This window comes from Micropterus dolomieu, linkage group LG14 (assembly GCF_021292245.1).
Source record: "Micropterus dolomieu isolate WLL.071019.BEF.003 ecotype Adirondacks linkage group LG14, ASM2129224v1, whole genome shotgun sequence".
Lineage (NCBI taxonomy): Eukaryota > Metazoa > Chordata > Actinopteri > Centrarchiformes > Centrarchidae > Micropterus > Micropterus dolomieu.
Window position 1 is genome coordinate 102,931 of NC_060163.1, and position 13,809 is coordinate 116,739.

Sequence of the window (13,809 nt, forward strand, 5' to 3'; positions counted from 1 at the left end):
CAGGTTTCTTTTCAGCACTGTAGCCAGGCTGACAGAGAGTCACAGCTCTATTGAGCCAAGTATTCCCATAGCTCTCAGTAGTTACGACTTCATGAGCTTCTTTAATGATAAAATTCTAGCTATTAGAGACAAAATTCACCAAGACCTGCCCTCAACTGGCACCAACTTATCTCTAAACTCAGGAACCTTAGAAACAGCTGTAAAACCAGATATATGTTTAGACATTTAGGAGAGGCAGAAACATCAGATATATTGTTGTCAGTTCCATGTATAAAGAACCCACTCAAACTAATTGGCTTTCACTACAACTTTATGGGAACTATAGGTGTGGCAAATGTGCACATTGTTCAAACACATTTGACACTAAAACATTTAACCATCCACAGGATAGAAATACAACATAAAATAATTTATTAATTGTCTATCTACCCATGTTTTTGAAATGTCCTTGTGGCTTAATTAATTAAGATCACGAAGAAAGCAGTCACCAAACAGCTGTGTGACTTTCTACATAGTAATAGTTTAGTTCATCATAGCACAGAGACAGCACTGGTGAAAATTACTAATGACCTCCTTATTTCATTAGACAAAGGACTTGTCTCTGTACTGGTTTTATTAGATCTTAGTGCTGCATTTGATACAATTGACAATCAGATCCTATTACAGAGACTGGAACATTTCATTGGCATTAAAGGAACCGCTCTAAGCTGGTTTAAGTCTTATTTATCAGTTCGATTTCAGTTTGTGCATGTTAACGATGAATCCTCCATGCACACCAAAGTTAGTCATGGAGTTCCACAAGGATCTGTGCCCGGACCAATCCTCTTCACTTTATATATGCAATATTATCAGGAAACACTCCATAAACTTTCATTGCTATGCAGATGATACTCAGTTATATTTACCAATCAAGCCAGATGAAACTCAGTTAGCTAAACTTCAAATGTGCCTTCAGGATGTTAAAACCTGGATGACCTGTAATTTTCTAATGTTAAACATGGAAAAAATGGAGTTATTGTTCTAGGGCCCAAGTACCTCCGTGATGCATTATCTAAAGATATGGTTTCCCTTGATGGCATCGCTCTGGCCTCCAGCACCACTGTAAGGTTTGATCTTTGATCAGGACATGTCGTTTAAGTCTCACATTAAGCAAATTTAACGACTGCCTTTTTTTCACCTACGTAATATTGCAAAAATCGGGAACATCCTGTCTAAAAATGATGCAGAAAAACAAGTCCGTGCATTTGTTACTTCTAGGCTGGATTACTGCAATTCCTTATTATCAGGCTGCTCGAAAAAGTCCATTAAGACTCTTCAGCTGATCCAGAATGCTGCAGCACGTGTTCTGACAGGAACCAGGAAAAGAGATCACATTACTCCCGTCTTAGCTTCTTTGCATTGGCTTCCAGTAAAATCCAGAATAGAATTTAAAATCATTCTTCTCCCCTACAAAGCTCTTAATGGTCAGGCACCACCTTATCTTAAAGAGCTCATAGTACTTTACTACCCCACCAGAGCAATGCGCTCCCAGAATGCAGGGTTACTTGTGGTTCCTAGAGTCTCCAAAAGTAGACTAGGAGCCAGAGCGTTCAGCTATCAAGCTCCTCTCCTGTGGAACCAGGTTCCAGTTTGGGTTCAGGAGGCAGACACCATCTCCACATTTAAGAGTAGGCTTAAGACTTTCCTCTTTGATAAAGCTTATAGTTAGGGCTGGCTCAGGTGAGTCCTGAACCATCCCTTAGTTATGCTGCTATAGGCCTAGACTGCCGGGGGATTTCCCATGATGCACATTAAACCGTGCATCATGGGAAATGATTGAACTGATGTCGTGACTCATTGTGCTCATTAAAGATCGCTTTAATCACATCACTTGTCACAAAGAGTAGGGGGTTCCCCTTGTTTCCCCAGTCATGACAAAATTCCCAAACTGGCTTTCTCCATCAGGCCATCTAATCATCCAAAGCAATTGGCTCAATGTTACCCTACCTCCCTCAAGTTGATGTGTGGTAAGCGGTCTGGTGCAAAATGGCTGCTGTGCATCACATAAGTGGGTGCCACACATTGGTGGTGGTTGAGCCACCCCACTTCACTCTGAAGTGCTTTAAGTTTCTATGGTAAAGCGCTCTATAAATGTAATGCATTTTTTAAGTATTATCATTATTAACATTAGCTGGCCGGCTAATGCAGACCAGTTGCTAACGTTATCCAGTGCAAAATACTATAGTTCCAAGCTGTCCACTTTACAGCAAAATGTTATTTCTTCAGGTTGTCACATGAAAAGATATAATAAAATATTTACAAAAATGTGAGGGTGTACTCACTTTTGTGAGATATTGTACATGCTGGTTTCTTTAAAGTTGCATGTAATTGCTGGTATAACTTTGACCTACCAGCAATTTATGGCAATTTTGGTTTTTTGTAGCCTGATTTCCGTTATATCACCTGCAGTTTGTTTGCATTTATAGAGCCTCCTGGGGTTTGATTTGAATGAAACTTTGAGGAAATGTTTAAAGTTACTTATAAGGACATATCCTGTGAGATTTGTGATGTATGGAGAATTAATGTGTGATTTGAAGTGTAAATTGTGTAATTTGTTTGATCCTTCAATCTCTGGATCAGAAAGGTACGACCTTAACTCCGGACTATTCAGATACACTGTGGAGGGAAGGCTTCCAAGTTTCTCTGTCAATCTTATGTTATTTTGACATAAATTGACTCCAAAGCACCACTAGAAGGCATGTTTTGCTTGTAAATACATTTTCTGTGACATCTACTCTATTGTTGAAAAAAATAAACAGCTGAAGAATTATGCTGTCAAAGACTTAATTTCATTTAAAGACTGATTGCATTTAGAAAGACTGACAATATACAATTTTGAAAGTCACCACTGTAAGTTAGTAAGGACTTCACATTTTGTTAGTGGCATTAAGTTCAAATAACTGCTGTGTAAAGTTCTAAGCTATGATCTATTACCACTGTGACCCGAGGCAGGAATTGAACCAATGTCTGGCACAGGAGGTGGTACTTTGAGGACTGACACTGTACCACTACGCTATTGAATTACTCCTTTTTGTACAACAATTTGAAGTACTGTTGATGGGAAAGTGGCTTTGCCTTAAAAATGAAGCTTTTCAGCTGTCTTTTTGGTATTTTTAGTCAGAGCTTAAGAAGCTGAACATGACAATATATGTGCATGTGTCCACACTCCAAACAAGAAGGAAGATTTTGCAAGTTGAAGAGTAGGGTGAGAGAAGGAGAAGTCAGTCAGAAATTTTTAATGGAGTCTATGAGAGCACGAGTGTAGGTTACCCATCAATTAAGGTTCAAAACTCAAAAAGTAAACCTCCACTGATGAATATTTTGGCATTTTGAGAGAGAAAAGGCATGAAACTAAAAATGTTTTAACAAACACCAATTACAACTTGGAAAGATCTTTTCTACAGTTTAAAGCTCAAATGGAGTCTGTAGCTGTACATATTCCGGAGCAGTAAGCTCTTTTATTTGAGTAGGTTGGAGGAAAGAGGAGTTGGTTTTGTTTGTATGGAAGTTCCAAATAAAAGGAAACAATAAATATGTATCAAAAGGTTTTCTGTTTTTTTAAACCATTTGTTAATTGAATTTACAGGACAATTGCTATATCATAATATATACAGGTATTCTGATATATACGAGATGTGATTTGGGCCATATCACCCACCCCTACTTGTAATCATACATTTCCCCAAAGAACCACTATGAAACGGTCTCTCAATGTGGCTACAAATCCACAGCACCAGATCTTCACCTTGGTTGCCAGCTTTTTCCTTTCATACACCCCATCAACCTTCTGAGACAGCACAATGGCTTCCACAGAGCAGCTGCAAATCACATCTCAGACTCATCCTGCTCTGATTGTAATGTGCACAATCAACACACCTATACAAAATGCACACACACACCATATTTAAAAATGTAACACGTACCAGCTGGAGGGAACATCCCAGAGAAACCGTTTGTCAGCATCTACACTTGTAGCCAGGCCTTTAGCAGGCAGCAGCCCCATCACACGCCGACCAATCGGGTCATAACCGGAAAACTCCATACCTAACATGCACTGCTGCAGAGCAAGGTCACCTATGCAATGAACAACGGACAGGAGAAGATAGTTTTAATTGTGTGTGCTTGAATTTTGACCTCTATTTCTATTTTTGTGTAGTCTACATTAACAGTGGTTAATAGTACTATTGTTATAAGAACCAAGAAAGTACAAGATTCCTTGTGTGTCTTATACACACACACACACACACACACACACACACTCTTTACCTGGAATAGCATCTGGTGGCAGTTTGCCGGTGGCCAGCATTATATCTCTAAAGTTGAGTGAGCTGTAGTAGACACGACACAGTTGCACGTTGGGGTTGCTGGTCACAAAGTGGCGGAGTGGGGAAGCAATCCAGCGCAGAGAAGACAAGTCACCTCGAGTCAACACATTGACGTATGCCTGCTCAGTCAACTCTTCTTTTAAATCTGAAAACCACAAAACACAAAGAAATGCTTCACTGGTAGCCATGGACATCACACATTCTGAAAATAAAACAAGTTATAGGCATTAAACAGGTCTGAATATATCCTTTGTCAAATTAACTAACTCAAATATATAGGTTGTGCGAAATGACAATAAGCAATATTTTGGTACCGTGACTGATGAGCTGATGCCTGAAGACGCCCCAGTGTCCGTCTCTGAACACATTCATGACCAGATCCCCTTCTAGCACTGACTGCATAGACTTATGGGCTGGCTGGAGGCTCGGTACTGCAGAAGACTCGTTTAGATTGGACACAAACGCACAGCTGGTGACAAGGTAGGAGAAATGACATAAAAAGGGAACACACTAAAAAAAAACACAATACATGAATGTAAGCGAGACAATACCTTCATACAAGATGGCCACTAAATGAATGTTGGTAAGAACTGTGTGAAGTCTGATGTGATAATACACAAGCATACACTGGTATTTACAACTCAAACCTGCAAACCCTAAATTTAAAATTGCAGTGCTACTAAAGTGCCCATTATGACAGGCACAGTTGGCCCAGTGGTTGTGAATTGTATTTACCCATTACGCTTACAGTAGACTGTCTTTAGGCCTAAATTCTGTTACTGTGACAACACCAGTACAGGATTGTGTAGGGTGAGTGTATATATCCTACCGTATTCGGTTGCCACCTGGCTCCTGCAATAGACAGTTGACCATTCCCACAATGCCACAGTGAGGCTGGGAGGCAGTCAACCACACTGGACAGTCTGATGACTCTGCAATCATCGCCTGCAGCACAGATCCACATAGTAACCCCCAGTTATGACTAATGTCACATTTGTAAATGATGACTGAAGTGACAAGGAAACTGTATTCAACATACTTTGTAGGTTCTGATATATAGGTATGACATAAACTCCTGTTTAGTTATTCAGACTTGAAAATAGTTCATGGGATCACTGTTAGACATTTCAAAAGCCAGACACACACAGAAGGTTATTGAACCCACCTTAAGTGTTTCCACCCACGTGTAGTCAGTGCTGTCCACAGGTAGGAAAACGGGCTGTTTGCCCAGAGACTGACGGCGACAAAGAAAGAGGGCCGTGCCATAAAAAGATTTCCTGACCGCCACCAGGTTGAGAGAGGCCTCAGAGAACACCTTCTCCCACTCAGCCTGGAAAGAAGAGGGAGATAATATCAGCAAAACATCATCTCCCATTAACCATTGACCATTAACCAACCTTGATTACATACAGCTATCATTGTACTTTACTGTGAACAAGTTAGCAAAGCATAGCCTGGATCAATCCGAACTCCATTCAGAAAACAAACAAAAATGTTGTTGTCCTGCTGACTTGCTGACAGACCTGACAAAGCATAAATTCATATGTTTAACAAATCTGCATCATATTTTAGTTATTCTGGCATTAGTTTGATCTTTTCATTGCAAATAAATCACAGCAAAATGTTTACTTTGGGTTCATACAGCTGTAGTTTATTTGCGTGTTTAGGAGGGTCAAACATCGCAGTAAATGTTGCCACTGACCTGTGTGAGCAGTCCTTGCTGGCTGCTGCTCTGAGTAGTGCCAGAGAGGAATGCAACGGTTTCCCCCAGAGTCTCTCCCTTCAGCAAGGTGTGGATAAGAACAAACCCCCTTTGTTTGGCTCCAGAAGCCAGATTTGCCACCAGCAGAGCAGGGTCCTTCCTTACAGGGCCCCAGGCGTGGTTACACACCACTAGGTCTGCCCCTCCTACTACACCTCCAGGAGCCGCACACATCAGGGGGTCCCACTGAGCTGATGTAACTGCCAGCCTCTCAAGGGTGGCCTGATGGGGGGTCAGAAGGTCCAGGTTGGTCGCTGTGGCAGTGTAATCCACACGCAGCATGGGCTGGATGTTGAGGAGGGCAACCAAGCGAGAGAAGAGCTGACTATCGTTGGAGAGAGCCTGGCAGTGGTCAGAGAGGTGAAGAGGGGTGGAGACTTTAAATATTCTGAGACTGAAGCATCAATTAGTCATTCTGCATTTAAATGAAATTTTCTATTGGATTTTCATCTAGTTTTCAGTCTTACCTCCAGGACTTTGATCTTTCCAGGCATGCTATTTTCTATGGTGATGTCCAGGCAGTGTCTGAGGGCCTGGCTGTCGAGCAGCCCCTGCAGCAGGCTATCCTGCAGCAGACACGCCTTCTCCTTCTCCACTGTCTGTTCTAGCTCAGATCGAAGGTTCCCATTCAGCTCCAGGCTGCAAAGCAGGGCCATCAGCCGCACCAGGCCGGGCTCAGAATTTTCGGGGTTGGGTAAAGGACCGTCTGACTCCACTTGTATCCCGGGGATGGAGAGCTTGACACCATGAGGGGCCAACTTTTGCTGCAGTCTGTGGATTAAACCTGGATGGACAGAGTGGGACAAAACGTTCAAAGGACATGTATAAGCAGATGATACCAAAAAAGAAAATGCGCTGATTAGTCGATTATATAAATATTATATATTATATATTTTGTTGATTTTAATGGATGCATCAGTTTCTCTTCATGCATCAGAAATAACATTTGACTGCTGTTTTCATGTGAAAAAACAGCTTGCTTTTCAGTGGCTTGCTTTACAGAACAACTCAGGGATGTTCAATAAAAGAAATATATCAAACTCTGAAGAAAGCAGTCAGTGATAGTACTGAAAATACCAATGACAGACAAACTCCCTTCATCATTTGGCTACGAATCACGTTCTTTTGTGGACAAAAAAAACGAAGGGGGGAAGGATTTAAAAAATATATTTTTGACTATTTTCAAAAGAATTTTCTGAGAGCCTATTGTAAATACCTAATAATACTAGTAAAACAGAAAACTAATGGCAGCTTTTTTTTAGGTTGTACCCAAGGTTTGTTGTCATGGCAAGTTATGCTGCATCTCTAACCTGCTTTATGAACTGGTTATATATGTGGTTAATTCGACGTTATCCTATATACGTGGGCTATACACCGCATTTGTACTATGTCTAAATAAACTATTATACACCACTTCAAATATTTTTAGATTCATTCCTGACTTGTTCCAGAGGGCTTGCAGCTAAAATGAAGTTATTCTTAATACAACAGCATTACATTCATACAAGCAGCCCTGCAGCCTCTGTGCTTTAGGGAGATATTAATTTATTAACAGGCCAATTTCTGAGATATAGCCCATCTGTACAGGCTAATAGAATTCTCCTAAATGTTTTCACATATTTAGATTTATTATTTATTTTGTCCAAAAAATACGGAGCCAGGGTGGGGGTTAATAAACGAAGAAAAAAATCCTAGATGAAAGTGGTAAACAAACAAAACTCAGAAATACTTTTTTTTTGGCCAAATTATCATATGCAAAGTATCATATGCATAATAAACGGCAGAGGTGTGTGTGTGTGTGATGATGCAACCTTGTAAAGTGAAGCGATGTGGTTCCTAGAAAAAATACAACACTATTTTCAGAGAGTTTCTCTCATAAATGTATGACTATAATGTCCAAAAGGTTTTTTACTTGTAGATTTACTTTCTCTGGGATTATTACCCGACTCCCTCGCTCCATAATTTTTTATTACAGTGGACTTAATATAGAGTTGTGTAGCTTTATATCTTAATCATATTACACATTAAAGAAGAGTCCATAAAATACTAAGAAGATAGAGAATTACAACAAGAACACTATTGGCCTCAGGTGAAGATATCAATGGTCGTTCAGTCTTGGCCACCGGTAGTCCTAACGTCATTACAGCAACCAGGAACACTAACAAACCAGCAGTATCGATGACCCTGGCAAACGACCCCACTGAGGTTAAATAGCTGAGTTTCAGTCAGTCAGAACTGAAGAAGTCCTTTGGATGAGGGAAGAAACGTCTTCCAGTATCTTCAACCAAGTCCAGTTGCCCTTGACTTTAACCTTCGTTGGATAACTATGACCTGGATGACTGAGAATCTTCATAGACAACAAGAACACTGAAGTTAATTACAAATTTACTATCAACAAGCCTCCCCAGCTTTGTTGGCTACCCCGGTATTAGATTTAGCCGTTAACATGGCTTTTGTCAACCCTGACTTTCCTTGATAAACCCGGGTTAAAGAGGTCATATTATGCTCATCTTCAGGTTCAAAATCTTATTTAGGAGTTGTACCAAAACAGGTATACATGGTTTAATTTTCAAAAAACACCTTTTTTTTTTTTTCCCCCCCCCATACTGCACATTGCTACAGCTCCTCTTTTCACCCTGTGTGTGAAGGCTTTGTTTTAAGTATGGAGTGATACATCTTGCCTCTTCATGATCTTTGTAGGGAGTTGCACATGTGCAGTTCCTAGTTAAGGACTACTAGCCAATCAGAAGCAGAGAAGGGCGGGTCAGTGAGAAGCCGGCTTCGGTTAAGCTATATATCCCCTTACCAGTTTAGCAACATGGACTGGAGCAAGAGTTTCAGAGTGGTGAGTTATTAATCTGTAACAAAAGTATCTTTCATCCATAAAGTTATAACTGAGCTCTGTCTCTACATCACAGTAACAACTTTATGTCCATTGAATGCCTGGAGGGTAGCTAGTGTTTGGAAGGAAGAGGTGGTGTGTCCACTTGGCGAGCATTATATGGAGGCGCATTTTGCTGTGACTCACAGGGATGAAAGGGATGCTGATGTTTAAACTCCCTTCATAGTACAGGCCTCATCTGCATATGATCAAAACGAAGTAATAATCCTCATTCGAAGTAATAAGGAATGATACAGCCACAAAGACGACAGAGATTCTGTTTACCTTTGCAGAGCCTCAGCTGCTCTGCAAGTTTCCCATTGGCTGTCAGGCACTCCATCTCCACATAGGGAACAAACACAAACTCCTCCAAGGTAGGGGGATTCTGCTGCTGCTGCCGACGGGGTGCCACAGTGGCATGAAGACCGGAGATCTGGACTCCACCAGCAACAATGTTGTCAAGGCAACGGTTTACGTGGACATCCACAGCTACAGGAATGAGAGAAATATTCGATGTGGAGTTCAAGATTTACAGAAGCTCAACATGTTGCTAATCATATCCAGCATAAAAAATCTGTACCCCAGCTGTGGCTGTGCTAAAAATAGTGATAAACAGGAAAGTGCCTGTGCAAATACAGATTACAGAAAATTAATTTTGAATAGAATGACAATGTTGGGATGCGTGACAACAGCAGTAACGGCAAATGAAACTAATTACTTTCTCAAATTAAATAACACAATTATAATTACTGAAATTTAAATGGACTCAACTACAACTGTTTTGATGGCAGACAAAGACAGACTATTCCCCGTATTTTGTGGTTTATGATCCATTGTCACCCGACTTTATGGCAGGCAATGAATAATGTCAATGCTGCCCTGGAAAAACGGACATTATTTTTCCATCGTTGAGATCAAGGACAAAAATATGGTGAGTAGTGCAGGTGTGAAAACTGTATCCACATCAATGACAAGTCATTCTAATCTTCTGAAACAACACACTTGCACAAAACTAATCGCCAGTATATCCACATTTTGCTACATATCCAACAGTTGCTACATCCACTACTTACATTTCATCATTGTGATAATGGGTACAATGGCTCATGAAATAGAAATTGTGACAGTTGTCTTTCCCCACTGCAACACTAACACTTATACAAGAACTGAAGCAAAGAGTAATGCAAAGGTTACTTTCCCTACTAACTGTTTATTTTTATATGCATTAGTTGGTAAAAAAAAATTCTATTACTTTTAAGAGAAGTAATGAGTAACTTCAACTATTTACTAATTTTCACCAACTTGCACAAAACTGTTGATACCACACACCTTCCTTTCCATCAGTGTACTTGCAGACATTCGCCAGATGGACAACTGGATCAACACTCACTGAGCGGATCCTGGTTGGCAAACGCAGACTACGACCCGACAGGCCAACCACGATCATCTGTAGCATGGTGTCCAAAAAGGTCACCCAGTTTCCTGTCCACTGCAGTTTCCCACTGTCTCCTGGAAACAGCCAATCACATGACATGACCAGAGTGCTACTAAGGTCTGGGGGATACAGAGGTCTTTTAACTACTGCCGTTTGTACTGTCTTCTGGGTTTCATCTTTGCATTTTAATAAAATGAAATATAAAAAAACAATCGCAACTAATATAAAAACTTCAAAGAAGGTTTCAAAGACAACACAAACACACACCACTGTTACCTGCATTGTTGGACTCCAAGATGCCTTGGAAAGCATTCCCATAGTCATAACCACGCAGTCGCAGCTCTTTGTAGATATCATGTGCCGTAAGCCTCATTTTAGGGTCACCTTCATCGTAGGCAGCTTGTTGACTTATCCTACTACGGAATGAGTCAAGGGCTGCATCCTCCAGAATGCTCACCTTACCTGAAAATCCCTCATATGAGTAAGACCAGGACAAACCACAACAGAGAATATAGTGCTTGTAAAGGTACTGAATGACACAGATCAAAAGTAAAGTGAAGATGAATAAAGTAAAATTTTAAAGATACATAGATCCCCTCAGGGTTGTCAGTGGGTGTCTGGTCTGTCCGGCACTGAAACAGCACTATTTATTTGAATTTTCAAACAATATTTGTACAAAAACGACCTACCACTGACAGCCAGGTTTCCATTCTCTGAAACCTCAAACTTGTTTGTGGCAGGCATGAGACGCACCTCCAACTGGACTGAGCCTGGCAGGAAGAAAATGGTGAAGAGAGAAGACAGACAGAGAGGCTAAATCAGATGAATATCGAACAGGAAGTCAAACAGCTCATCAGTCCATCCCAATCAAAGATCTCCGATCTCCCCCTCCAAGCCCCTGTGATCACACCCTTCTGCTCTGCTCTCACCGGTCTTTGGCAGGATCGTGGCCCTGTGAATAGTGACGTCCTCAAAGGTTACAGGGGTGATTTCCATGACAACCCCCAGACTTCTTAGCAAGGTACGCCAGGCTAGCACCAGGTAACCCGTCGCCGGATACAGGACACGACCATCAATGCAGTGTCCAGTCAGGTAGTAGTCTGTAGACTCTGGGTTTATGTCTGTTGTTTGTCAAAGAAGAGTTGGACACCAGGTACACCAAGTGTCAAATGAAATAAGAGAGTTCTGTTTTCTTAACATGAGTCAAAAGAGCAGATGCAGAACTGTGTTTATTCATTCATTCAGTTGTATATTTCTTACCAATCTTATAAACTGTGGCAGAACTGGTTCCTCCAGAGCCAGAGGAAAAATCCTCTACCTTGGGGACATCCCAGGTCTGGGCATGGTCCCACTGCACCAAGGGGGCAATCAGAGGGGTACCAACTGGGACAGGGTACTGCACCACTGGGCAGAGGCTGTTCCCATGTACGTTGACCCTAAAGAGGTGCATTAAAAATAATTGCAAAATAAAACTATATGAAACCGCTTCCAAGACTGCTAAAAGTAGAGAAGCCCTAATGCACTAAAGTCAGTAAATGCAGACAGAGAGGTATTTACTGACCCGTTCATGTAGATTTTGCCTATGTTTGAGAGGAAGAACTCAAGGTTGTTGGTGTGGCCTCTCTTCATCAAGGGGAGGATGGAACACGTGTGCTTCAGGCTACGCTTCAGGATGGCCTGTGCACAAAACAGACAAGTTGAGCAATGGATGAGAAGATAAATTTCGTGTTCTTGGTGGTGCAATCTGCACAACACAAGATGCAGTGCTAATACAGGAAGTGTAAAACGATGTGGTCGGACTAGGCTCAGTTTAATGCAAATTGAATGAGAAAATGTTTCTACAGTATGAAATACTATATTTTATTTGCCTTTCCTAATGGATACTATCGCAGGCACGCACGACACACAGTTCACCCTCCTCTAGGGATGGGTATCGCTACTCAATACCTTTAAGGCATCGACCGAAACAGCACAGTATCGGGTAGTATCAGAACGTCTCCAGTCAAACCAGTACCTTCATTCCATACCTTTTATAACCAGATCGCGCTAAATGTATGATATTGCTTGTAGCCAAACATGCAAGCAACACACCAAAAGAAAGGGAAGGGCACGTCTCGTTTTTCCATAAGTGCGTGGAGCATAGACTATATCGGAAAAAGTCTAGTGGACGGCAATAGGTGGCCCGCAGGCCAGAAATGGTCGCCAGCAATAATATCTGGCCCACAGCCAGATTGCTTTGATAGCAGAAAAATAAAAAACTAAATAAATTGATAGCGGCTGGTGCTGAAATAGATCAACAGTTACTCACACAATCACTTCCTCTGTGCTGTAGAGTGTGTGTGTCCCAGCGTTGGATCCGCATTCATAAACGTATGGACGCTTATTTTCATTTCCCTGAGGAAATTCAGGGGAATCCAATCACACATTTACTAGTTTTAGACAGTTTTTTCAGCGGTGTATCAAGCAGTCTTTCAAATGTCCTTCAGAACTCTTCAAAGAAAAAGCTCTCAATAAACTCGACAAAGCATTTCTGCAAAAAAAAAAACGTCCTCGCGGTTTATTTTTTGGAGGCACAATCCTTTATTGTGAGCATGTGTAAAAAGTGTCCTTATAATCAATTTGTTTAACAAGAGAGAAAAAAAATAGCCACAATTATTTGGAATCAATCTTACAACCTTGCTAACGGGAGTCTCACACAGTACCGACTGTGCTAAACGTGCACACAAGCATTTGAAATAATTTGACTGTTGTTTAAATGTAGCCTGTGTCATCATGGACATGCTACACATACAGTGAATTGCGAAAGTATTCGGCCCCCTTGAACTTTTCGACCTTTTGCCACATTTCAGGCTTCAAACAAAGATATAAAACTGTAATTTTTTGTGAAGAATCAACAACAAGTGGAACACAATTATGAAGTGGAACGAAATTTATTGGATATTTCAAACCTTTTTAAATAAAAAACTGAAAAATTGGGCGTGCAAAATTATTCAGCCCCCTTAAGTTAATACTTTGTAGCGCCACCTTTTGCTGCGATTACAGCTGTAAGTCGCTTGGGGTACGTCTCTATCAGTTTTGCACATCGAGAGACTGAAATTTTTGCCCATTCCTCCTTGCAAAACAGCTCGAGCTCAGTGAGGTTGGATGGAGAGCGTTTGTGAACAGCAGTTTTCAGTTCTTTCCAGAGATTCGTGATTGGATTCAGGTCTGGACTTTGACTTGGCCATTCTAACACCTGGATATGTTTATTTGTGAACCATTCCAGTGTAGATTTTGCTTTATGTTTTGGATCATTGTCTTGTTGGAAGACAAATCTCCGTCCCAGTCTCAGGTCTTTTGCAGACTCCATCAGGTTTTCTTCCAGAAT

At 41.1% G+C, this 13,809-nt stretch overlaps 1 protein-coding gene across 1 annotated transcript in view; it reads right to left on the reverse strand.

Annotated features, from left to right (window-relative positions):
• The window catches only part of fasn (fatty acid synthase), a 69,576-nt gene that overhangs the window by 15,612 nt on the left and 40,155 nt on the right, over window positions 1-13,809 (reverse strand). The window contains exons 15-28 of the mRNA XM_046069694.1: window positions 12,004-12,119; window positions 11,703-11,878; window positions 11,372-11,563; window positions 11,132-11,212; window positions 10,719-10,904; window positions 10,337-10,516; window positions 9,293-9,496; window positions 6,594-6,910; window positions 6,067-6,468; window positions 5,530-5,694; window positions 5,194-5,309; window positions 4,679-4,833; window positions 4,306-4,509; window positions 3,963-4,113 (exon numbers count right to left, since the gene is read on the reverse strand). Coding sequence (XP_045925650.1) covers window positions 3,963-4,113; window positions 4,306-4,509; window positions 4,679-4,833; window positions 5,194-5,309; window positions 5,530-5,694; window positions 6,067-6,468; window positions 6,594-6,910; window positions 9,293-9,496; window positions 10,337-10,516; window positions 10,719-10,904; window positions 11,132-11,212; window positions 11,372-11,563; window positions 11,703-11,878; window positions 12,004-12,119 — 2,645 coding nt within the window. The remainder of the gene's footprint in view (window positions 1-3,962; window positions 4,114-4,305; window positions 4,510-4,678; window positions 4,834-5,193; window positions 5,310-5,529; window positions 5,695-6,066; window positions 6,469-6,593; window positions 6,911-9,292; window positions 9,497-10,336; window positions 10,517-10,718; window positions 10,905-11,131; window positions 11,213-11,371; window positions 11,564-11,702; window positions 11,879-12,003; window positions 12,120-13,809) is intronic.